This window comes from Triturus cristatus, chromosome 5_2 (genome assembly GCF_964204655.1).
Source record: "Triturus cristatus chromosome 5_2, aTriCri1.1, whole genome shotgun sequence".
Lineage (NCBI taxonomy): Eukaryota > Metazoa > Chordata > Amphibia > Caudata > Salamandridae > Triturus > Triturus cristatus.
The window spans coordinates 337,037,149-337,063,298 of record NC_140588.1 but is presented as its reverse complement, the minus strand read 5'-3'; the positions used below and the strand labels follow the sequence as shown (position 1 = coordinate 337,063,298).

Sequence of the window (26,150 nt, the reverse complement as noted above, 5' to 3'; positions counted from 1 at the left end):
CTATAGAAAGCACAGTAGCCACTTGGTTGTACAACATAGCTACAAAACATTGAGAAAGTCAACAAATCTCACATGAGCGAGACCTGTTGGCTTTGCCAATGTTTGTTTATACAGGTTTGATTGTAGGATTTTATGTACTTGATAGATTGTGGTGGATAAACGACCGTAATTGGTATTTATATAGATTTTAAAGTGTTGCCATAGTATTATGTTAATATACAGTGTTTCTTTACATCTTTACAGTGATATTTACATGTATACGTTTGAGAAAACATAAATGACATAATATACTCAATCAACTAATTCCAATTGCTTCATTCAATTTGCACATCACCTTTCTGTACTATGGGGCATGTCTAATAACCAGGAACGGAATTAGTTTTTCTCGAAACTGCCCTCAATCCTGTCACCAACCTTATGAAGTGTCCACTGCTGACAAACCACAATTTTAGATGACACTAAAAATATTATAATTCTTTTGTCACCTTTTCTTTTTTATTCCCTTGTTTTCATTGTTGTACTCTGTCGTGATTTATTTTTCTTTGTCTTCAGATTCATAATTATTAACATCTTTATCATAAGTTATTCTCACTGAACTTGTGTCGTGTTATTAGGCTACAAAATGCGTATTTAATTCTACTGTTCTTATTTGCTCTCTGTTCTTATTTGCTCTCAGACATGATTTTCATATACTTAATTAATCATTTAAGTTCTTGTGGAGTGCAGCATAATTGGACAGCAGCAGAGCAATGTACAAAGAACTGGAATACACAGTAACAGCATACATGGTCTACAGCCTAACTACGGACAAAAAACAGAAGATACAATTAAGTATTACTCCAAGTCATTCAACATCTTCAGGACCCGGAAAGATGACACTAGTAGATCTTTGACGCGTAGTTGATTGTACTTGGAAGGCTCCAGGGTTACTTTTTTTCTCTACTGATGATGTTTGGGAGAATATATGATTTATTAGGCGAATATTGAAGTGGTACTAGGAATTTTTTAACCAAATTCATACAAATTACGGTGCTTGGTCACCTGTAGGTCACCAATGAATACAGTTTAAAAACACAAATAACATCTTAAGGATATACTGATAACTCAAACATATACTCGTAAAAAAAGCCTATAGCCGAGGCAGATCTTAAACACATATCAGAAAATGAATGCCACTCACCTTGCTTTAAAACAGGCCACTCTTTCAAGGCCTACGCTGTTTTTATCAACACACATACCCTCACAATGGTTCCCATTAAGCTCACAGAACCCCTGCCGTACCTAAACTGTGTCCATTCTTTGTGTAGAAGCAGGTATTGTTGATGAGGTTTACGCAACACCCGATGACGTCGCCAGTTGTAAACGTTGGGCCGTAGGGCTGACCCGTTCCGGAGGAACAAAAGGAATGCCCATCATCTCCATGGTAGCCATATGAATGTTTATCCCAACCTAAAACACACAAAGGAAGGCAAATTTAGTGTAAGACACGAGACTTATTTTCTGCAAGCACAGCGACTAAATGTCAGTCAATTGAATTCAGTAGCACGTGGCAGAATTAGTTACAAATCCGATTTCGTGTTTGCTCTCTTCTATTTAGGCACATTAGAACAATCTTCCCCCACACAAAAGAATCCCAGAACTTTCTGCAGCTGTAAATTGGTGCCAGTTCTGGCTGCGCTTCAGGTCACTTCAGCGCCCACACATTACCCGAAAGCATGCACACCAAAGCTGCTTAGCCTAATGCTTCTGCCGGTTTTAATCTATTTACTTCATATTCTATTTGCAGGCATAGGGGAACATGTAGCAAATTCCAAAGACGCAACAATTCGAAAGAGAAAAATCTATGAGCAGAGCAAGAGTTGTTATATAATTAAATAAAATGCTCTCATCCTAAATCGGTGTTGTCATTAAAAAGGTTCTTGTCAGGGGTGTAGCCGGCAGTACAAGAGCTCCCAAACATAGCCTGTTAATCTTTCAAATCATCCAGCATAAGGAGCGCAGCTCGAGAGCTCAGCGGCGCCGACTGCTGAGGGAAGCAACTTAACCCTTTCAGAACGCCGAGCTCCTAGTGAAACCACCGAGCAGATGCCTTCCCGGAGGCTCCGCTCTCCTTGCAGGTCAAAATGGAGAACACTGCTTCCGCTGAGAGCAAAGGCGCGCGACTCCAGGCTCTACAGAGCAGAACCAAGTGGACGAGGGCCTCTGGAGAGGTGAGCAGCGATAAGCACAGTGGACAGGACTGAGCAGGAGCCAGGACTGAAGATGGCACCCAGTGGGCGAACCTCCGCTGCCTGCACCGAGCTGGCATGTGTTGGTTATGCCACCAAAACCATGAGGTGCCTGGGCAGAACAGCTGTGCTGGATGAGGAGTGGCATGGATACCCACTGCCTACGTACATTTTTCGACACTGATTTCAACAGAGGACCGTCTGTGAAGTGCTGATGAGGATGCAGGCGGAGGCAAGGAGAAAGCATGGTTGAAGTGTTAGCCCGCATTCAAATAAAGCACTGGTACATATATTGTCAGCATCCTGAACTTTGCTGCGGCGTTACATGTACATGGTTAAAGTATCCGAGATACTGTACCTGATATAGGCAGGGAGAGAAGAGGTGGAATACACACCAAAAGGCTTTGTGGTAGTCTCACACATACACCTGAAGTATTAGAGACATTCTACAGCCAATTTAGCATCAGTACAACTTCAGGAAGGCCCTATTTGAGATGACTGCCACACCCCCTTTATAGCAGAATTGGGTTTCCTAATTAAAGGAGGAGATAAAGTACTGGAAGACAAAACAGACTATGGTAAACAATCGGTACATACGGAGGTAAGATTTCAGCACACCAAGTGAGGGAAGGAATGGAGAGTTTGAACAGGTTGATCAGATCTCGTCGGAGAAGGGTGTGTGAAATGACTCATAAAACTATCAAGTAGCTTGGAGGGGATAGCCTGAGAAGCGAAAGGGGATTAGAGGAACCTATGACATTGACGTTGCCAGGGACTTGTATAAATTAACCATGTTTCGTGTTTATCGGAGTGGAAAAGGCATGGTCTTACAAGGTGGGGTCATTGTTGGCAGATGTACTAGTATTGTTTCTCTGCTGTTTATGTGGATATGACTCGCTTTTGGTCTCAGCTGATTGGAAAATAAATGTATGTAGCGCCCTGATCCACTGCTCCTCTATGCGTGGGTTCTTAGCATTTAAAAAAAAAATTACGTTTTATATAGCGCGAACTAGAGATTAAGTGATTTGCCCAGAATCACAGAATGTTGCGTGTCATTGCCGAGACTCGAACACGGTTCCCAAGCTGCGAGGTCGACCGCTCTAGCTGTAAGGCTACATCCTCTCTACCATTTCTGCCCTACTAGTCTTTCAGCCACTATAAAAGTGTAAGTCAATAAATCTGCTTTAAAACAGGTTTCTTGGGAACAGGAAGTATGGCTAGAAGGTATGTCTTTGGGGAGATTTCTAGTTAGATATTAGTCACTTTCTGTATGACCTGTGTGTTTGGAGTCCAAAGGATTGTAGTCCAGGGCATGCCCAAAACATATGTAGGAGTCCAGTACTGTTTGCTTTACACCTTGAACAGATGTCTGGAACCACCTGAACTATTCTATGCAGCTAATTAGAAGTTAAGTAGGTAAGATAAATTAAGCTTTTTAAAATTACTTAAAAATGTGCGTTCCTAGAGTCAGTTCTTGGGTAGGCCAGCATTAATATCCATTCCTGGTCGGAGATGTCTGCGTTTAAGTCATTCTCCCAGGCCTCTCTTAGTATAATGAAGTGAGCTCTATCATTTGAGTTAGTAGAGAACATAGTCCAGGTTTCTTTCCCTAGCACTGCCCAACCTCGAACAAGGTTTCCAAAATCACATGAGTCAGGGAAAGGTCAGTGTGGGAGGACCGGGGGACATGCAATTTTTAGGGGGCATCAACTGAAATGGCTTGCCAGCATAGGGTATTTATGCTGTAGCATCTGGAATATATCTAGCTCTGTTTCGCTTTACAAATCGTCCATGGTGGCAATTCCTGCCTCTACCTAGCCATGCATGCCAGTGTTCAGTTCTATCATCCTAAACTCTGATATTATCCACAGGGGCACTGCTGGAGCATAAACTACCTCAGCATCAGTTGTCCACTTCCGGTGATGTAGAACAAGTTAATTACCTGTGGTAAGCTCTTTCTGGTGAAAGCTCTATCAGACCTCAGAGTCCTCACGTTTAAAACTTCTCCAGGTGCCACACTGGATACAGAAGATATTAACTTCAATGCCCCTGCACAATGCTAGGTGGTGCAGTGTGGCCTTATTCCGGCCCGGAAATTACGATGGAGCATAGAAGTTCCACTCCTATGCGCCGATGTAAGCTTCTTTCTCGAATCTGTGTGAGCCCTCGGACATGTAGCTGAACAACAACCAGAGATACCATTGTGTAGAAGACCCCTACACAAAACGGGGAGGTGGGAGGGCAGTGAGGAATTTTCTTTTAAACAGTACCGACCAGAAAGAACGCTACCGAAGAGAAGTAACTTGTTCTTCTAAAAGGATACTTCTAACCAAAGATTCCTCACCTTTAAGAATAGACACCAAAGCAGTACCTTCCAAAGTTGTAGGCTTGTGGAATGGCACTGATTAAAAGGTCCTGCAGGACCAAAGAGGCAAAATGACCTGGCTGACAATATTTACTGGAGGAGCTATATGCATAAATTACACACAAAAAAATAATTATATGTACTTACAAACATGGGCAGGGCATGATTATCCATAACTGTGATGTTTCTTAAGGACTACCTCCATGTGGATTGCACATGAAGTATTTGGTGCAAACACGCTTGGTCATAATACAAGAAAGACAGACATGCTGTAGAGTATTTAAGGTTTAGATTTAATGTTTAGGTGTAATGGTGACGGATTGCAGATCATTATAAATGTGCTCCAGGTATTTGTTTGGTGAAGAGGAAAATACTACATGGACAACAATATGAACATTATTGAATAAAATATTGGATTTGATTGATGCTGATGTCCCGATGTTAAATTAAATATTTCACTGTGGCAAAAAGTTAATTTTGCAATTGAACCCCATAGGATACCATGCTATTGTTTTGATAGACCTGGCCGCCAAGGCAGTAGTGCTTTGCGAACGTGTGTACCGACATCTAAATCGTAGCCTCACAGATGTCAATGACAGGCACTCCACGTGACAGCGAAGTTGTAGCAGCCTTGGTCCTGGAGGAACGGGCCTGCAATCCCTCAGAGCTGCTTCTTGGCCAGTGCACAGCAGATCTTAATGCAGAAGACTACCCACCTCAACAGTGCCCTTTCCTGCACTGCCTTGCAAGCCTTTACCCCAGAGAACCACACAAACATCTGTTCAGCCACCAGATGGTCTCTGTTGCTATTAAAGCTCTTTCAGGGTCCAACCGATAGAGTCTCTCCTCCTCTTTCAAGGGGTGAGGCAGAGCAAATAATCAGGAAACAGGATGGATTACCCAACACGAAAAGCAGTCAGGAGGTTTGGTAAAAAGGCCACTCTGGTTCTCACCACCACTTCACCTGTGAAAAAAGGTGGTGTAAGACCACTGCACTGAGAGAACTGGTAGTTCACTTGTTCGGTGAGCCAAAGTCATCACAGAGCAAAGAGTCTACTGAGTCAAGAGATGTAGTAGACAGCTATGCACTGGTTCGAATGGCATGCACAGGAGTAAAGTGGGGACCAAATTAAGATAACACTGACACCACAAATGGTGCGGAAGGAAATAGATGAATCCTATCTTTTAAAAAATATGATTACAGGTGATATGAACAAGGACAGTTGGTCCGGTCCGGTAAATGTAAAAGGGCCAACAGAACCTTAAGCAAAGCCCAATTCAAGTGCTTGCTGAGCTAGAAATAAAACGAACAGAAGGAACTCCAACATATGGCCAGCAATTGATCTGTAGTGCGGCTGCCACACTAAGATGTCCCAGCGCCCAGTGTAAAGGGACTGTGTTGGAGGATACCTGGCAGCTACAATGACATTGACAATTGCGTGAGGAAGACTGAATGCAGTTAACTGCTGCTGATCAATCTCAACACATGGAGGTGCAGATTGGCTGGTTCGGGTGTAGGAGCCTGCACTGCTGCGGTTGTTTTAAACTTTCTTGTTGTGGCTAACCCTAAACTGCAATCTAAATAGATTGCAAAGATTTATGGCATTTAATAACAAGTAGTGATGTGTTGTTACTTTGAAAATTCATACATCTGGAACCCTCAGGTAGATTTTTGTCATTGGCGTCTATAGATAAAAGATATAATTGCAACCTATTTTTATAAATTAGTGTTGGATTATTATTATTTTGTGGTTTTTTTCTTAATGTTTTGGTTCCTCCTCATGCTTTGCACTTGTTCCTTTGATAAAGCCTGACTGCTCTGAGCCGCTTCTACCCAGGACTGAGCTAAGATTTTACTAACAAATCTGACTGGACCGGAGAAGAGTGTGTCATTATTACATGGTGATGTTGCACAACCACAACATATAGTAATTCACATTTCCTCACACTCCCGCTATGTTCCTCATGCTGGAGACTACCTTTGTCATATTTTAGATCTCTGCCCTCTGAACGCCTTCTCTGCTGAAGGACAAATTCAAGAAGTTCTCACGGGTCCAGGCTCTGTCTGCCGTGAATCTAGGCAGCTGAATGGACCAGCAGGGTACCTACTTTCATCTACTGCAGTCCCACAGATGCCGCTTGTGGTTCAAGGTTTTCCAGGTGCATTTTAAATTTGCTGTGTTCCCCTTTGGCCTCAACAGTTCCACTTGGGTGTTTACGAAAGCGATGGCCGCAGCACACCATTCGAGGTTGGGGATTCCCATCTCATCAATTGGCTGTTAAAGGCAGGCTACAACAGTCAATCATAGACCATCACCAGACGATGCAAACCTGTTGATATCACTGGGGTTCACTATCAATGTGCAAAAGCCACACCTGACTCCTCTGCAGTGGCTCCCTTTCATTGAAACCATCCTGGACACTGTAACCCCACCCACCTACAACAAGTCCAGGACATTCAGGCTATGATCCTGTTGTTTTAGTCATGGGTCTCTGTGAGAGTGGCTCAGGCTTCTGGGCCTCTAGCATCCTGCTTGTCAACTAGGCCAGGTGGTAAATGCAGGCTATGTAGAAGAACACAAGGTCTTAGTGGGCCCAGCACCAGGGAAACCGGTCAGGTTTCAGAGGAGACTGCAAAAGACCTGCAGTGATGGCTCAACCACAATTGAATTCCTCTCCCTGCCCCACCCAGACTGGACGTCGTTATCGGATCTCATTGATGGGATGGGGAGGTTAGCGGAGAGAGGTAAAAATCGTGCAGAGACCTGTCTCCACATCGGTCTGTTCAAGTTGCCGGCCATCTTTCTGGTGCTGAAAGTCATGCAACCATCCATGGAAAACACCACTGCCATCTGGTACTACAACAAGCAGGACGGGGATGGGTGGGGTTCTGGGTCCTGTGTCGGGGGGGAACTTCATCTCTGGAGCTTCCTTGAGTGCTAGGGTATCTCCCTAGTCATGAACCACCTTGCGGGATCATTAAACTCAAGGATGGGTGAACTCAGCGGGTGGTGCAGGGCGAATCCGGTGTGGTAGCTAAATATCAAGGGGATAAGAGGCATCTTCCGGCAATGAGGAGAACCCTGGCTAGATCTTTTCGCCACAGTCAAATGTGCACTATAAAAATGTCTCTGCGTCCTAGTTTTCAAAAAGACGCTCTCCGAGTCTCATTCTAGGTAAGGTGGAGCACAGGACTCCTGCCTTTTGCCGTTGCCACTGAAGTTTTGAAGAAGATCCGGAACTACCAGTCCCAAGTCATCCCAGTTTCTCCAGATTGGGCAAAGATAGTGTGGTACCTGGACTTTCTGGACTTGCGCATATGTCCTCCGTTCAGGCCACCACATCCCTGCGGCTTTTTGTATGTTCAACCCTGCTTTTTGGCTATTAAAAAGCAGGGCTGGACATACAAAAAGCTATTGTCTTACAGGAAGTAACAGCAAGTCCTGGGACCCTCAATACGCCACCCTTGGGCAAAAGAGCCTTCAGCCTGGAGCAAGATAAGGAGGTGAAACTCTGAAACATGCTCTTGATGTGGGCAGGAGTTGTGATGGGTCTGAAAATACTGGCAGGGTGTAGCCCTACTGAACAATCTGCAGGACCGACCTGTCAGATGTTATCATTTGCCATCCGTGCCATAAGGATTTGTCATTGTCTCTGCCTAACTGGATTGGAGCAGACATTATCTTGCTGGTCTTCGCTCTGCCAACAGGGCTTGTATATAATAATTTAAACCACTGTAGCATTTCAGGCCTGACTCATGGTATTTACTATCAGAAATAAATATTCCCAGGCCAAAGAGTAGAAGGCCTTCTCCATGTTAATGACTGGCTCAATAGAGCTGGCATTCATCACATGGAATAACCTTTTTATATTTAATGTGCGTCTCCGATCTCCTTTACTTTCCTTTAACCCCTTGAGTGCCCCGCCCTTTCCACGCCCTGTGCCGGGCGTTTCATTAGCGGGCGGGGCTCATGACGAGATAGTCTCGTCATGGGCACAGCACAACCGCGGCCCATGACGAGACCATCTCGTCATGGGCACTCAAGGGGTTAAAGTCTTAGTCATGAGTTTACATCTGGTTTTTGCCACAAGTCATTTAGAGTGTAGACACACTAATTGACAAGTGCACTGTGAGTGGGCTCACCCAGCATTAGTCCACCCCCACCAGAGCATCGTTATTGGAATTTCTGCATATGCAAACCTGTTTTGCCTCGTAGTGCTCCCTTTACTTAGCTATCAACTGTCCAAATTCTTCCCAGTGTGTGCTTACTCATCCTTTCCTTTAAAGGGGTGTGTTTGTCCAGTTGGGGAAATGGATTAGGGCTGGTGGTGGCTAATCAAGATGGGAGTCTCATCCTCCTTAAGGGCTGCGTATTCAGAGCATAGAGTCCTACTCTTGTTGCTCTGGTCAGTTTTAGCATCAATTATTGCTACTTACCCTCAAGAGCCCAGCAGGTATTACATAAATATTACATAAAGGTTGAAGGTCAATGTATCATGCATTTCTACCTAAACCAAAGAGAGGGTGTGTCAACTATCCGCTGGCTCAGTTTCTCCTAACATAGGCAACCTGCAGTCATAGGCGTAATTTTTAGCAGTGAGATCCTATCTTTCTCCTCTCTGCTGCTGCTATTAGACAATTTTGTGCATTTGTATCAGAGTCCATTATGTCTAAGACCTTACGCTGTGATCACCCTTTCTAATGGTACTTTGTATTCTGGGTCAATTTGTTCGCAGTACAGAGTATTGTATCTTGCTATCTTCCTTTGACAGCTGCCTCTTAGGGTGCATGATTGAGAGTCAATGTTCTATTGCCGAATTGTCAGCCCATTCTCTGGGTCCTTAGAATCCATGAAGATTAGGCTAGCGGGGGAACATCAGGATGAATTTCAAGTTCCGTGAGCGAAGGGCTTGCTTGCTCCATCAAAACGTATTTTATGACTGTTGAACAGCTTCAATATGGTCTGTAAAAAAGAAAAACCCTACAATCTTTAAGTTTATATTTATTCTATGAGAACTGCAGAAGACTGTCTAGTAGTTCCTTGTCCTTGAGGTGGTGAGCAACCATCAGTCTCGGTGGGGCCTCTGGGGCTGGGAGCTTTGGCTGGCAGTCGGTGTGCATGCTCCACTGTAAAGAACGTGGACATGAGATCACTGGCTCATTAAGAAGAGAGTCAATCTTTGAGAAATAGCTACAATTGGGGGACCTTTGTCGTCTATGAGCAGCCCTTAGCATCTTCTGCTCTGTACTCCAGAAAACAAATGTGTTTTGTAATGTCGTTAACCTGTGCTTGCAGGTCTCCCACTGCTGGCTGACCTCTGATATAGCCAGCTCGTTATATACAATTCTGTCAGCCAATTTGTGTTGGTCCAGTCACCACAGGGACACATCAGTGGCCATTGTGTCTATTTTGTTCTCAAGAGCCTCCTGGGAGTATTTAATGGTATTTAGCCTGGAATACATTTGATTTGGACATTCCTAGACCCCGGTATTGTATTTCTCCTACGTAACAGTAAAGGATTCAAACGATGGGATGACATAGGGATATCGCACGTAGGCGATCTCTGGGCCAAGGGAAAAGTAATTCCATTCACCCATCTCCAAGACCAATACGAGATGGCGACTACAGAAATGATTCGCTATCACCAAATGCGACACGCAATAGAGACAGCTATTCTGCCAGACACTGTCCTTCCAGAGGCTTCCCCCTTGGAAGACAGGATACTGACTGAACACATGCACAAAAAAGCCACATCCTTAACATATCGGAAAATCATTAATAATCACCCCGACCTCACACTTTCCCTACGGGTGGCAGGAAGAGGTGGGAGAAATGGACGAGACAGATTGGCAAGAGGGACTAGCGTCCCCGAGGGAGGTGGCGAGCTCGTTAAAACTACGTTTAGTCCAACTGTAAGTGTTACACCGGATTTATTACACTAGGGTAACGTTGTAAAAAATGGGAAGGTCAGACAGTCAGCTCTTCCTACGACAGTGTGGGGCAACAGGTACATTTTACCATACATTGTGGGAGTGTCCTGAAATTATGAGATATTGGGAGGCAGTGATGTCCACAATAACGAATGTAAATGGGGCCCCGGTACCTCCGGAGCCTAGGAGATGTCTTCTGAATATCTAGGAGGCCACAGACCTTAATAATGCAGCACAAACTTGGGCAACACTAGGTTTAACTATAGCTAAAAGGAACATTTCACAAAATACTACCACCGTAAGGAACTGGAGTTGGGATATGGCGATGGTGGCCGAAAGAGCGGTATACATACATAGGGGGTGCCTTAAGAAGTGGGAACGGGTGTGGGGAAAGTGGAATGCCTACAGAGGTAACTTGTGTGCATTGCCGACCGGCGAATTATCAATGGACAACAGTGATTGAATCACGGACTACAGAATGACCCTAACAGTACAGGCTCAATGTTATATTGTACGAGATATTGTGGCACCGCGGAGAATGCTACAATGTAAAATGATTGCTGGTCTCATTGTTTATTAAACCTGATGATGTTTCGTACCAATTATCAATAAAAAAAAAAGAAAAAGAAAAAAAAGAATTGAATCTGGAGGGTCACAAACTCAGCCACGTTCTCCTTTGGGGTGGCCAAGAGACATCTTCATTCATTAAGAAACCATAAATCATACCGGACATAGGTTCATCTCCAGGCACTGAAGGATCAATTATTAAAAAACTGTAAACTCACCCCAAATTATATAGTTGAGGTCTCTGGGTAACAGGAGCCATACCTGGTAATTAACAGTATGTCCCCTAGCAAGACACCCTGAACTCGGTCAACTGGTTTGAGACTATGTCAAACAAACATTTTCTACCATGTTTACATACATCTGGCAACACTTTACAACCAGGCACTAATGATGGGATATACATCAGACTCAATGTGCAGAATGTGAATTACTGCAATTCTGAACAGACCAGGACCACACCAAGTGCTCCTTCCATGAACCCCACACTTGGTTACACTGGTATACCATCATAAATGTTATGGTAACACTACAGATTGTGATCAACAAACTGATTACCTATCCTGAGCGCCACACAAAACATGGAAAGATTGTGATGGACAAAGGTGTTGCAATTAAAGTTCTCTGCAACATGTGGAAATAAAATGCTGTTCTGCGAGCCCCATGATTTACCTCCAGTGGCCTTGACAATCAAACAAATCCAATGACGGCACTGCATGGTTTCTTTTTTTGTTTGTTCTTTTTTCTTTCTGTGTGGTTTACTGAGAACAAGTGAATAGTGATGGTTACTTGGTTCTCGTCCATGTGCTGCACAAAAGGATGACTCTCCTCTGAAAAAGCTAACTTTTTCAAGGAGGGACATGCGAGTACACACATTCTACTTCCCGTTTCCACTTCCTGAAACCTATTCTACTGGGATAATGGGAGAGAGGCTGTCTGCCAATTCCTTTGTTAGACTAGGTATCACTAAGCTCAAGGGAAACCTATTCATGCACTCAGTGTTGCTGGCAGCCTTCGGAGCACCAGAGCAAATGAGGAGTTCTGTCTGAAATGGGTGTAAATAAACCAACCTAAAAGTACAGTTCAAAATGGCCTGAAGTGCCTGTCTCGACTTCAGAGATCAGGACAACGTAGACAACAAGATGATGCATTGTTCCAGGACTAAAGGACCACTGGAACATTTCAAAAGGGCAAGCTTCTGGTTGGCTAAGGCTTCCTACTCTGGCCACCAGAGGAGGATAAATATTGGCTATGTTGAGCTATTATTTTGAAGATCATCTGAAAATCAGGGTGTCCCAGTATCACACTACTTTGCAGATAGCACACCTCAGGCTGAAACGGTTCTTATTCACCTTCATCAGAAAGGTATCATGGGTATAGGAACCAAGAACACGCAGGAAATTATGCCACATTTGGTCAAAAGTTTAAAATGTGCTTACCAAAACAAAAATAGTCTTCTACTCCTGAAAACTCAGTTTCACTATAGGGTTTCTTCTCTCTCCAGACTGTGCCTAACATTGGGATATTGCATGCATCATTGCCTCATACGACCTGATGAATTACAGAGAGCTTAACAACTTGCACCAAGAACTGGACTGCACCTGCCAAAAGGAGCCAAACTGATCCCAGGAAGGAAAAGGAACATAATACCAGGGGTGAGCAGAAGCCAAAAAAACTGGATGCCATATTCAACACCATTAAAGACTCCTGGAGAGGCTCTTGAAAACGAAACAAACACACATATGTTCCTGTGGAAACCCTAACACCACAAATTAGCTGATGTAATTGGTGCTAATGAGCTGACTGCATCCCAGGAACACTTGCACAAAACCTAGCTAACTTTAAAGTCTGCATGGAGGATGTTACAAAGTCAAAGGCGCCCAGAGGAGCCACAATATCACAGCAGCCCAGGAGAAACCTAGAACTCCATAGTCTCAGCTGGGGAGCTATATTGTGTTTGCTTGCACTCTGCCTGATCGATCTCCTACCTGAAAAGCACAAATATGGCCCAATTTCCAGTCCTAACAGAACCAGTAGGTAGTATATCCTCACATTTCTGGTGTGAGTTCTTGTTCTGGAGAAGGTTTTCCTGATTCCAGAACTGTTTGTGCAGGAGTGCACGATTTAAAGGAGGAACGCAACCAGGGGCAAGCCACGGACAAATAAACTGGATGCCATACTTTGTGCCTTTAAAGACTTCAGGGAAGCTCTTGAGAACAAAACAGATACTGTGGCCATGGATTTATTCTGTGGCGACTGACCATCAAATTGGGGATAATGACCGGGCCAGATACTAGAAAAACCTGCACAAGGATTAGCCCTTTAAAATAATCAATGACTGAAACCTCTGAGATAAAAAATGCCCACGCAGCCAAAATACCACCCAACAATGACGACTGCAAGAGGGCATGGATCAAAAGAAGAATGCTATACAAGGTGTAAGCAACATACAGATAAACTGGATGCCCTACTCGGCGCCTCTAAAGGCTCCCAGGAGGCTCTTGAGAACAAAACAGACACTGTGGCTACTGATTTGTCCCTGTGGCGACACAATAAAAATAAATTGGCAGACAGAATTGGAGATAGGAGCTGGCTAGATCCCAGAAAAACTTGCTAACTTGAGAACCTGCAAGGCCTAATGCGCACAGAGGAGCCACACTATCCCAGCAGCCCAGAAGAATCAAGAACCAGAACTCCAACATCTCAGCTGTGGAACTACCTTGTTTCTGACAAGAAGGCAGGCCTGAACTGTCCTTGACCGATCTCCTGCTTGTAGTGTACACGTTTGGCCCACTTTTCAGTCTGAACAGGACAAGGAGGTAGTAGAGCTCCACACCCCTGGTGTGGGTTTTCTTATCTAGTGAAGGTTTTCCTAAATACAGAATGTTTGAAATATTTCCCAGCCTATACAGTACCAGACATTGATATATCAATGTGTTGCTGGAATATTCATACTTCACCCTAGTTACTAGTACGAACTGGTAAACAGAAAAAGGACCCCTAGTCACCGAAACAAGAGACTGCACACCACTAACTTTTTAGGTTGGAGTCCTGGCTTTTATGGGTGGTGGGCTTTTAATCTTTGGGATTTTTGGAAACTCTTTTTGGTGCTAGAAACACAGCAGGTGTGTTAGTCCTGAGACCCAAGAGTGTAACACTACAAGGACTTGGTAAAAAACACACCATAAGAACTTGGTCCCAAAGCACCACATCTGCATCACACACACAAACATTATACTTCCAAGCTAAATACATGAACTCAGGGAAACATTTTTTATCTACCACGGGTGCAGTAGGAAGGCTCTAAATGATAATGGATCTGAGAGGTAAATTCTCAGAATCAGAAAAGGAGAAACACTGAAAAATAGTGCTCCAATTTTATATGCTTGGCAGTCTTATTTCAATGCCGCATATTACCGAGGATAGTGGTACGCTTGCAAAAGTCCTCAACAGCCTGCATGCCAGTGTAGATGGCTTAACCTAAAATAATCTGGCATAGATAAAGTACTGATAACTTCAGAAATACTAAAGAGTTGAAACTTCCTGTGATGTATGGACGGTGGCCTCAATACAATCCGGAGAAGCGTGGGAGTGACTGCTGAACTAGTACATTGTTGTAAATGCAAGTCTCTTCCATGGTGCCTTTACAGTTATAGTCCTTAAATATGATGTGCGACTGGTCACTGACTGTAGTATTTAATCCCCTATGGTAGTTAACATTTCTCCTTTTGTGTCCATACACCATCAAAAAAATCTAGCAAAAAGTGGAAAAAGAAGATAAAACTCACAGGGCTCCATTGTAGCCACATTAATGTCACGTGGGAGAAGAACTCAAAGTATTTTCCCTTCGGAGGTAACGGTTCAGGTGACAATGTGGTGGAGAGAGTGCTCACCAAATGAGTGCATGTGAGCTAACCTTGCAACTTAAACATAGGCTACTGATGACTCGCAGCCCTTCCACAGGGAAGAATTGAATCCTGTGGGTTTATGGAATTTCCAAATCTGGAGAAAATGTCTCCATTTGTTCAAAATACATGTTGGAAAACGAATAGTTTCTTACCGGTCGGTGTAGTTTTGCAGCTTGAAGATCTTTCTGGATTCACTATGCTGTGCATTATTCCGCGATCTGGTGGTTGGGTCCGGATTCGTAGTCTTTCTTTTTTTCTTTTTTTTTGTTGTTGTTTTTGTAGCCCAGGTGGCCGTCGACGTCCCACCATTTGGTGTACTTCTCGTGACGTCGGCGTGCTTCCTGCGGAAGTCCCACCTTTGGGGCGCCATCTTCGGGTTCTTTTTTCCCTTTCTCTATCTTTTTTTTTTTTTTTAACCCTAGGCGTTCTAGTAATTTCCCTTTTATATATCCTTTCAGTATTTTCTTGTTCTTTCATTCTTTGTCCTTCCACCTCTTTCTCCTGCCTCATCTTCCTGGCGGAGGTGGGTGGGTTCGCTAGTGAATCCAGAAAGATCTTCAAGCTGCAAAACTACACCGACAGGTAAGAAACTATTCATTTTGCAGCGTGAATCTTTCTGGATTCACTATGCTGTGCATAGATTTTGTAGCGGTTTGTTATCTTTGTGGCGGCTGGGTGGAAGATGAGCGTTGGTCGTTGAATATATGTTGAAGCACCTTCTGTCCTACTTGTGCTTCCTTGTTCATCTGTATATCCACGCAGTATTGCTTAGTGAACGTGTGCACTGATGCCCATGTTGCGGCCAGGCATATGTCTTGAATGGGTGTGTTTACCAGAAAGGCAATTGTTGCTCCCTTCTTCCTTGTGGAGTGGGCCCGTGGCCCCTCCGATAGCTCTTGCCCTGCCTGTTTGTGGCAGAATTGTATCGTTAGTGCGATCCATCGTGCGATGGTGCATTTTGTCACTGGTCTACCCAGGAAGCTCGTTGCGAAGGACACAAAAAACTGCTTGATTTTCCTGTGCTCCTTGGTTCTCTCGATGTCGTGCATCACCACCCTTCTAGCGTCTAGAGTGTGCAGTGCCCTTTCTGCGCTTGTTGCTGGGTTCTGTTAGAAACTCGGTATTTGAATTGTCTGGTTCATATGGAATGCAGACACCACCTTTGGCATGAAGTGTGGGTCCGTTCTCATTACGACTCTGTCCTTGTGTATTTGGATGTACGGTTCTTGCAGCGTCAGCGCTTGTAGTTCGCTTACTCTGCGTAGTGATGTTATTGCCACCAGAAAGGCTGTTTTCATTGTCAGCGAGGCCTTGTGGATGGGCTCAAAGGGTGCCTTCATAAGTTCCGTAGGGACTATGTTGAGGTTCCATGCCGGTGGCGGCATCCTCTTTGGTGGCGCTATTCTTTTTAGCCCCTTCCAGGAATCTCTTTACTACTCGTGACGTAAAGAAACTTCCTCCCATCTCACCTTGTGTGTAAGCTACGATCGCCGCGAGGATGAGCATAGTTTAGCCTTCAGTAGGTGTGTGAGGTATCTAAGCACTGTTGATTCCCTTGTCAATTTATTTTGCAGTTTATTTTTGCTGCACCACATTGTGAACCTTTTCCATTTCTCCCCATAGCATTTCCGTGTTGTTGGTCTCCTTGCCTCTCACAGCACTCGCATAGTGCTTTGAGTTAGTTTAAGGTGTGCGAACTCTGTCTTCAGGAGCCAAGCTGCTAGTCCGAGGATCTCTGGCTCTGGGTGTAGAACCTCTCCGTTCTGCATGGAGAGCAAGTCCTTTCTTTTTGCGAATTTGTGTGGAGGACCCTGTGCCATTTCCACTATTTGTGAGTACCATGTCTGTCTTGCCCACTGTGGTGCCACTAGGATCAGTGTCATGTTGCTGGTCTTGCACTTGTTGAGTACCCTGTGTATCAGTGGTATTGGTGGAAAAGCGTAGACAAATGACCCTGACCAACTTATCCATAGGGCATTCCCCTGGGATTGTTTTTCTGGTTGTCTGGATGCGAAGTTTCGGCATTTTGGTGTGTTGCAAACAGGTCTATTGTCGGTGTACCCCACCTTTTGAATAGCCTTTGCGTTTCCTGTCCATTGAGCTCCCACTCGTGGGATGCCGAGGTCTGCCTGCTGAGCCAGTCTGCTTCCACATTGTACTTCCCTGGTAGGTGTATGGCCAGCAGGTCTATTTTGAGTGGGATGGCCCATCTCCAAATCTCCTGTGCCAGAGTGGAAAGGGGGGGGGGGGAACGATTGTGTTCCTCCCTGCTTGTTGATGTAGAACACTGTTGTAGTATTGTCTGTCTGTATCAACACTTTTTGGTTGTATAGCTACCTCTGGAAGGCCTTCAGGTCTAGCAGTACGGTCTTCAATTCCAGGTAGTTGACGTGTCTGACCGCATCTGCTTGAGTCCACAGATCCCTCACTCTGAGCTTGTTCATGTGTGCTCCCCATCCTATCTGGGATGCGTCTGTGGTGATGGTCACAGTTGGGCTTGGTGGTGTCAAGGGCTTTCCTATAGTCATGTTCTCCCTGTTTCACCATGCTATCTCCTCTTGCACTGCGTGCGTAACAACCACTAGATCCTCCCAACTTCCGCTTGCCTGTGACCATTGCTGTTGCCGCCATTCCTGGAATGGTCTCATGTGAAGGCGTACATTGGGGACTAGGTGAATGCATGACGCCATCATCCCCATGATCTTGCTCGCTGTTCTCACTGTCAGAGCTTGCCCCTTCTGGTAGAGGCGCGTCTCCTTCAGCAGGGCTATTGTTCTCTTTTCGCTGGGCATCACCGTTCTGTCTATGGTGTTGATCTGTGCCCCCAGGAATATCTTCACCTGCTCTGGTTTCATTGAGGATTTCCCCCAGTGTATTGAGAACCCCAGGTTCGTTAGTGTCTTTGTGACCCGCTGTGCGTGTTCCTCGCATTTTTTGCGTGAACTTGTTTTTATTAGCCAGTCGTCGAGGTAAGGATACACATGAATCCCTTCCCTCTGCAGGTACGCTGCTACTGCTGCAAGGCATTTTGTGAAAACCCTTGGTGCGGACTTCAGGCTGAATGCCAGGGTTGTGAATTGGTAGTGATCTTTGTTGATTGTGAACCTTAACAGTTTTTTGTGCTGCCTGTTCATTGGGATGTGCAGGTAGGCGTCTTTGAGATCCACTGTGGACATCTGTGGGAGTAGTTCTTGTAGGGATGTCATTTTGAATTTTTGCGTCCTTGCGTACTTGTTTAGGAACCGTAGATCCAGGATGGGTCTTAGTGTCTCGTCCACCTTTGGTACCAGGAAGTAGTTTGAGTACACTCCTTTGTTCCTCTCCTTGAATGGTACTGGTTCTACGGCCTCCTTTTGGAGTAGCTGTAGTGTCTCCTCTGCGAGTTGTGCTAGCTCCTGTCCTGAGTGTTCCCTTCTCTTTGGTTTTCTGTTTGGAGGGCTCCTTTCCAACTCTATGCAGTATCCGTACTGTATGATGTTAGTATCCATTTGTCTGTAGTTATTCTTTGCCATTTCTGAAGGAAAAGCCTCAGTCTTCCGCCTACTGGTGTTGCATGCTCGTAGGCGTTTGGTTCGTGTACCCCCCTCATTTTGTTCTTTTTGTGCTCCACCCTCGGAGGTATCTTGTGGGTGAGCCGTCTTCTCCGTGCGAAGTCACTTTGAGGTGGGTTGGTCTCCCCCTCTTCTTCTTTGTCCTCGTCCGTTCCCCCTACTGCGAAAGGACTGGCCTCGAGGCTGGTACTGCCAGTTTTGTTTCTGCTGCCCCTGTTGGCCGTGGCTCTCGCTTTGCTGGCCTTGCTGGAAAGTTTGGTGTGACGTTCCCGGCTGGTTACCTCCCCTTCCGTAAGGTCTCCGAGTCGGGGTACCTCTTCGCATCCCCCTGAATTGCAGGGCCCCCATGGACCTTGCTGTTTCATTCTCTTTTTTGAGTTGGGTGAGTTTCTCATCCACCGGTGCCCCGAACAGTGTTTCTCCGTTGAAAGGGGTGTTCAGTATATTATTTTGGACCTCTTGTTTGAATCCTGAAATTCTGAGCCAGGCCTGCCTCCTTTCAGTGATTCCTATCGCCATCAGTCTGCTTGACGTCTCTGCCCCGTCCAACGCTGTCTTAAGGCATGAGTTTGCTATATTCTTCCCCTCTTCCACTAGATGGGAAGCCCTTTGTTGGTATTGTTCGGGGAGATGCTTGATTAGGTCCCCCATCTCGTCCCAATGTTGGTACTGGTGCCTGTTCAGTAGCGCATTTGAGTTTGCCATGCGCCAGTGCATTGCAGCGTTCCTCTCTATTTTCCTTCCAGTGAGGTCCATCCTTCTGCTCTCCTGGTCAGGAGGTGGCCCGGAGGTCGCCGGGACATTGGCCCTTTTTCTGGCTGTGGATGCAATAAGGGAGTCAGCAGTGACCGATCCCTTGATATATGGAGGGTCCTGTGAGGAGTGTTTGTATTTCTTTTCTGTTCTGGGCGTAATGGATCGGCATGTTGCTGGTTCCTTGAACGCCTCTTTCCCTTGGTTCATGACACTCTGGAGCATGGGGAGGAACTGGCTCCTAGTTTGGATGGGTAGCAGTGTTTCGAGTAGAAAATCTGCTTTCGGTTTTTCCTCCTCTAGTTTAACGCCAAAAGCTGCTACCGCGCTTTTGACGACCATGTTGTACGCCTCAATATCATCTGGCGGCGAAGGCCTCGAAGGATATGTCTCCACGGGCGCTTCTGGATTTTCGGCGTCGAGGTCCTGCCATTCCAGCTCTTGCGACGTCGACGGTGCCGAGCCGTAGATCGACTGCTCCTCCTCCTCTTCTTCTCCCTCATAGTAGGGATCTTCTTCCTCTTCTTCGGGAGCTTTCGACTGCTCTTCGGCGTCGAACTCTTCCTGCTCCTCGACTTTGACGAGGACCGTCGCCGGTTTCTTTGGGATTGTGAATCTCTTCATCTTCTCGCCGAACTCCTTCTTTCTCTGAAGGATGCTCTCTATCTCTGCCTCGAGCCTTCTCTTTTTCTTCTCTATTTCGGAGGCATGTTCGGCGTCGAGCGCTGGTCTTTGACAGCTTGCGTCGACGCGGCCTTGTCCTTCGTAGTCGAACGCCCCACCTCGTGGGTCTGTTTCGACGAACCTTGTTTTTCTGCAGTCTTCGGCACCTGGGAGTCCCTCTCGAAGGATCCGCTGGGCCTTTCGTCCTTGGATCCACTCGCGGTCGTCGAAATTTTCGGCGCCGGTGTTCCCTTCGAGGACCTAGACTCTGGTTTTCGAGAGTCAGTGTCTAGTTTTCAGGGCCCTTTCGGGGGTTTTGTGCTCGACGTCTCTCCTACCTTGTCAGACGTTTTCTTATCGGTCTCTGCGACCGTGAAGTCATCAGGTCCCTCGGCGATGTGGTCTTCATCGTCGGTGGAGAGGCCCAGGTCGTACAGAGACGGGGCCTTACCCTTGCCTTCCATGTTGTAGTTGGCTCTCCTCTGCCTCTCTCTCACCCGGAGTGTCTTCGGCGTGAAGGCGGAACAGGCGTTGCAGTCCTTGCTCTCGTGGTCGATAGGCAGGCAAAGGTTGCAGACCGGATGTTGGTCCTTCTGCGCGTATTTGTGGTGGCAGTTACGGCAGAATTTAAAAGGTGTTTTGTCCATTTCTGCGCTCAGAGTTCCTGAGTGCGCATTCTCCGTTGGACGTCGAAGATTGAGGTTCTCTTCCTTCTTCGTCGTCCCGGCTCTATGTTCTTCCTCCCTGTAGTCTTTGCTTTATTTTTCTTCGATGAAACTCGTGCTCTTCTTTCTTCGTTCAAACTCTGGAGCTTCTCATTGACGATCCAGACCCAAAAGCGGAAAAAAGAATCTGAAGATGGCGCCCCAAAGGTGGGACTTCGACGTCACGAGAAGTACACCAAATGGTGGGACGTCGACGCCCACCTGGGCTACAAAAAAAAAAGAAAGACTACGAATCCGGACCCAACCACCAGATCGCGGAATAATGCACAGCATAGTGAATCCAGAAAGATTCACGCTGCAAAACTGAGTTACATCAAGAACATACATAGCAGAAAAATGCCAGCTATCTACAGTAAAAAGCATAACACCTCTGTATTGACAAAAAGTACTTACAAAGGAAGATTCAGTGAAAACCAAGATAAAATAGAGCCCTGTGTTAAGGGGTCTTTCTGAAAAGCAGCCAAAATATGGAAGGACGACGATCTGCCACTGTGCAAGTTAATAAAGGTTCCCTGTTTTTTCTGAAGCAACAAGAGTTATTTTCTCTTATTAAGGCATAGTTCACTTAAATTTTTTAGATCTTTTGAAAGGGAGAAAATAAAATTGAGTTTGAAATGCAAAGGTGCGCTGTATATTTTTAGACCCATTGCAATATCCTTGCAAGTTGTTTCCCATATACATACATTTTTTTATTAAAATATACAAAGAAATAGAAAGAAATGGATAACTTTGCATACATGTTTTTTATGTTTGGGGATTTTCTATTTTACTATGCTAAAACAAAAAGGAGCTTTGGAATCGCCAAGTGCCCGTAGACATTAAAAGTTTATATATGTTAACGCAGACCCCTCAATGTAGAACACAGCTGTCTCCGTCCCTCCCCCCTCCACCGATTTAGAGGGGTATTTGATGTCCAATGTGGTTAAACATACTTTATATAATCCTTAGCCATGGAGGAGATTATATCTTTGACTTTCACCCAAGTTAAATTATCAAAAGAGGCTTCATCTATGCCTCATGCTGGAACACCCAAACTAGATGGCATGTGATAATGCCAATAGGTCTCTGTCCTGGCTTAAACATAAAGTCAATAGACCGCATACAATATGTATGAACAGAGTCAGTTTTTTGATAGAGGTGTTTGTCGACAGCCCTTGCCTAGTTGGAAATGTACATCCTATGAGCTTTTGAATAGAAAAGGGTAAAAGCAGAAATCCCTCTGGGAGTGCTCTCATTGAGTCCAGACTCTAAAGGTGCGGAGCACAATTTCTCCAATCTAGTGTCATCCCTACCAGGTGCCTGCTTTGCCAAGAGTGCATTGATAATGCCTTCAGCAAGGCGTACTCAGACACGTATACCACACACCTCTAGCAAGAATAAGGGAACCTAGCAACGTATTGTATGTTTGGACTAGAGTGAGAGACATAACTAAGCTTCCATGATGCATTCACAGAACAGCAATAGGGTATCAAATGGATTCTGTGTTTCCAAAAAAACAGATCAAGACTGCAGCAAAAGGCCCATACCTCCCTTGGTGTTGGCGTAGGGGGGAAAAAAGGAATATGCTACTTACCAGTATGCATCTGTTCTTGGCATGTAGAGCTGCAGATCTACACACTATGCATAGATCGCCATCTGGTGTTGGGTCTGGATGTTTGCACTTGTTTTTGTCCTGGAAAGTCTTTGGAAGTCACGAGGTATGTGACTCCTCCTTAGGATCATAGTGTGCATGGGCATCGGCTCCATCCTCAGATTGTTTTTCGCCAGCAGGGAAATGATGGAGCTTTGTAAGACACAGGAAGATGCCCTTGTATACCGTATCTAAATAAGATAATACTGGAGCAGATAAAGGAAGCTGGGGAGGCGGGTGGGCGTGTGTAGATCTGCAGCTCTACATGCCAAGAACAGATGCAGACTGGTAAGTAGCATATTACGTTGGAGGCATATGAGCTGCAGATTACACACTATGTATAGATTGTATAGCAGTCCCACTCTCTAGCGGCGGCCACCAGTATCTGCTGCAGTAGTCTGAAATAGGGTTTTGAGTACAGCTTGGTCCACACTGGCTTGTTGTTTTGATTGCACATCTACACAATAGTGTTTTCTGAACGTATGTGGTGTAGACCACGTAGCTGCTTTGCAGATGTCATCTGTTGGAATGTTCCCCAAGAATGCCATAGAAGCCCGTATTTTTTTGTAGAGTGGGCTTTAGGAGGAACAGTTAAAGTGCGTTTTGCCTTGTGGTAGCAAATTTGTATGCATTTAACAATCCATCTGGCTATCCCGGACTTCTGGGATTGCCTTTGTGTGGTAGTGAGAAATAAACGAAAAGTTGTTTGGTTTTTCGAAAAGGTTGTGTTCTTTCAATGTAATAGATCAATGCTCTTAACATCTAGAGTATGAAGAGCTCTTTCTGCGACTTTGTGGTTGCGAGAAGAAAACGGGCAACTCCACAGATTGATTAAGGTGCAAGGGGGAAATTACTTTTGGGAGGAATTTAGGATTAGTGCGGAGAACCACTTTATTGTGATGCATTTGTAAGAATGGTTCCTGAATAGTTAGGGCTTGTAGCTCACTAACTCTTCTTATAGAAGTTATGGCCACTAGGAAAACAACCTTCCATGTTAAGAATTATAGCTCACATTTAGGTAGGGGTTCAAAAGGAGGTCCCATTAGTCGTGTGAGAACGATATTTAAATTCCACACGTGAGGGTGGAACTCTGGGAGGAATTATCCGTTTGAGTTCTTCCAAAAAGGCTTTGATGGCGGGTACTCTAAATAGTGATAAATGTTGTCTATTTTGTAGATATGCTGCTATAGCAGCAAGGTGTAGCCGAATAGACGTATAGGCTAAGTTGCACCTTTGTAGGTGTAGTAGGTAGGTTATGATGTGTTGGATAGACACATCTAGGGGATTGATGGTATTGTTATGGCAAAATATCACAAATCACTTGGCTGCATAGCAGGCTCTAGTGGTAGGGTGTCTAGCCTCCTTAATGACGTTCATACAGTCAGGAGGAAGGTTAAGTAACCAAATTCTAAGACCTCAGGAGCCAGATCGCAAGGTTGAGCGGAGCTGGGTCCGGGTGTCTGATCTCTCCACGGTTCTGGGTTAAGAGGCGTGGTGAGAGGTGTAATCTTTGGTGCGGGACTACTGACATTTCCAGCAATGTGGTGTACCACGGTTGTCTGGCCCAAGTTGGAGCAACTAGAATGAGAGTCAGTGAGTGTTGCTGTAGTTTGCACACCACTAGTGGTATGAGTGGGAGAGGCGGAACGGCGTACGCAAATCTGCCTGACCAGTACATCCATATCGCATTGCCTTTGGACAATGGGTGTGGGTATCTGGCGGCGAAGCTTGGGCATTTGACGGTTTTCGAGGGTGGCGAAGCGGTCTATCTGTGGTTGCCCCCACATTTGAAAGTATGGTTGAAGAACTTCTGGATGGAGTTCCCACTCGTGGATCTGTTGTGTTTGACGACTTAACAGATCTGCCATGGTGTTTTGGACTCCTGGGACGTGTTGGGCTAGAAGAAATATGTTCTGAGGTATAGCCCACCTCCATATATTTTGCGCTAGCTGGGAGAGCTGCAGAGTGTGTGTCCCTCCCTGTTTTTGGATGTAGTACATGGCTGTCATGTCTGTGCGGACTAAAACAGCCTTGCCAGATATTTGTTTTTTAAATGCTTTTAAGACTAGGAATATGGCCAGTAATTCCAGGTAATTGATGTGGAATAACTTCTGTTGAGGTGTCCACCTGCCTTGCATGGTGTGATGTAATAGGTGAGCTCCCCAGCCGGAGAGCGATGCGTCCGCTGTCATGACAATTTGAGGAACTGGCTCTAGGAACGGTCGCCATTTGGAAAGGTTTTTGGTGTTCCACCACTGCAGAGAGCGATGAGTGCAACCGTCTACCAACACCAGATCTATTAGCTGACCTTGAGCCTGGTTCCATTGGCGTGCTAAGCACTCTTGTATGTGACGCACCTGGAGTCTTGCGTGAGGCACTATGAATATGCAAGAGGCCATCATCCCTATGAGCTGCATGAACACTCGAGCTTGGAGAGAGTGATGTGGCTGAAACTTGGGTAGGAGAGCGAGAATGCTTGCTATCCTTGCTGGACTGGGATAGGCTAGCGCTTTTGGGGCGTTTGTGGCGCCGAGGTACTGTTGTGTGTGAGAGGGTTGCAGATGAGACTTGGTGTGGTTTACTGTGAACCCCAGGTCGTGGAGTAATTGGATAGTCGCGCGAGTGTGATGAACACACTGGTTGTACGAGCTGGCTTTTATGAGCCAGTCGTCGAGGTATGGGAAGACGTGAATGTGTTGTCTCCTTAGATGGGCTGCGACTACTGCTAGGCACTTTGTGAATACTCGTGGTGCTGTTGTGACTCTGAAAGGGAGTACTTTGAATTGATAGTGCTGCCCGTCCACTACAAACCTGAAATATTTTCTGTGAGCAGCGTGTATGGGAATATGGAAATAGGCGTCTTTGAGATCTAAGGTGGCCAGGAAGTCGCCCTGTGAAAGTAGAGGGAGGACTTGCTGTAGTGTGACCATGTGGAAGTGGTCTGATTGTATGTAGAGGTTTAGTGGCCTGAGGTTTAGAATAGGTCTCAGAGAGCCATCCTTCATTGGTATGAGAAAATACAGGGAGTAAACTCCCGTGTTTTGTTGGTGCAGGGGAACTAGTTCTATTGCACTTTTTTGTAGTAAGGAAATTACCTCTTGTTTAAGGGGTGACAAATGTTCTGCTAACATTAGACGCTGTTTGGGTGAAATGTTTGGGGGGTAGAGGTAAGTTCGAGACAGTAACCTGATTGCACTATTTGTCGCACCCACCTGTCTGTGGTGATGTTGGTCCAGACAGGAAGGACCTGCTGTAGTCTTTCCCCGACAGGAGTGGAATGGTCCGGGGGAAGCAGAGGGAAGTCATTGGGCAGGGGTGGAGGCAGAGCGGGTGTTGTTAGCCTTGCCTCTGTTATTGTTGCCTCGGTATTCTCCTCTGTGGTAACTTCTGGTGAAGGTGGATTGGGTGGGAGACTTGTAGGAAGTGGATGGGGTATCAGATGAGTATCCCCTGGAGTTGCCCCTGTAGGATAAGAGACAATGGGAGCTTGCGATTGCAAGGCTCCCATTGATTTGGCTGTATCTGTGTCCTTTTTCATCTTCTCAGGGGACGCATCAACATTTAGGCCAAAAAGATGTTGTTGGTCGAATGGTTGATTGAGGATAGAGCTTTGCACTTCAGGTTTAAACCCGGAAATGCGTAGCCACACGTGCCTGCGAAGAAGGACGCTCGTGTTCACTGCTCTGGATGCGGTATCTGCTACATCAAGAGCACACCGGCTAGAGGTGTTAGTGATAACTTTACCCTCTTGTATTAGGTCGTTGGCCTTATGTTTGTATTTGTCTGGAAGGTGTTGGAGTAGGGACTCTAACATCATAGTGAGCCCTACTA

At 45.5% G+C, this 26,150-nt stretch overlaps 1 protein-coding gene across 3 annotated transcripts in view; it reads right to left on the bottom strand.

The window, feature by feature from the left end:
* RANBP9 (RAN binding protein 9) overlaps positions 1-26,150 on the bottom strand; it is a 635,256-nt gene that overhangs the window by 218,750 nt on the left and 390,356 nt on the right. For all 3 annotated transcript variants that reach the window (XM_085607104.1, XM_085607103.1, XM_085607102.1), the window contains one exon: positions 1,282-1,449. In XM_085607104.1, coding sequence (XP_085463230.1) covers positions 1,282-1,449 — 168 coding nt within the window. The remainder of the gene's footprint in view (positions 1-1,281; positions 1,450-26,150) is intronic.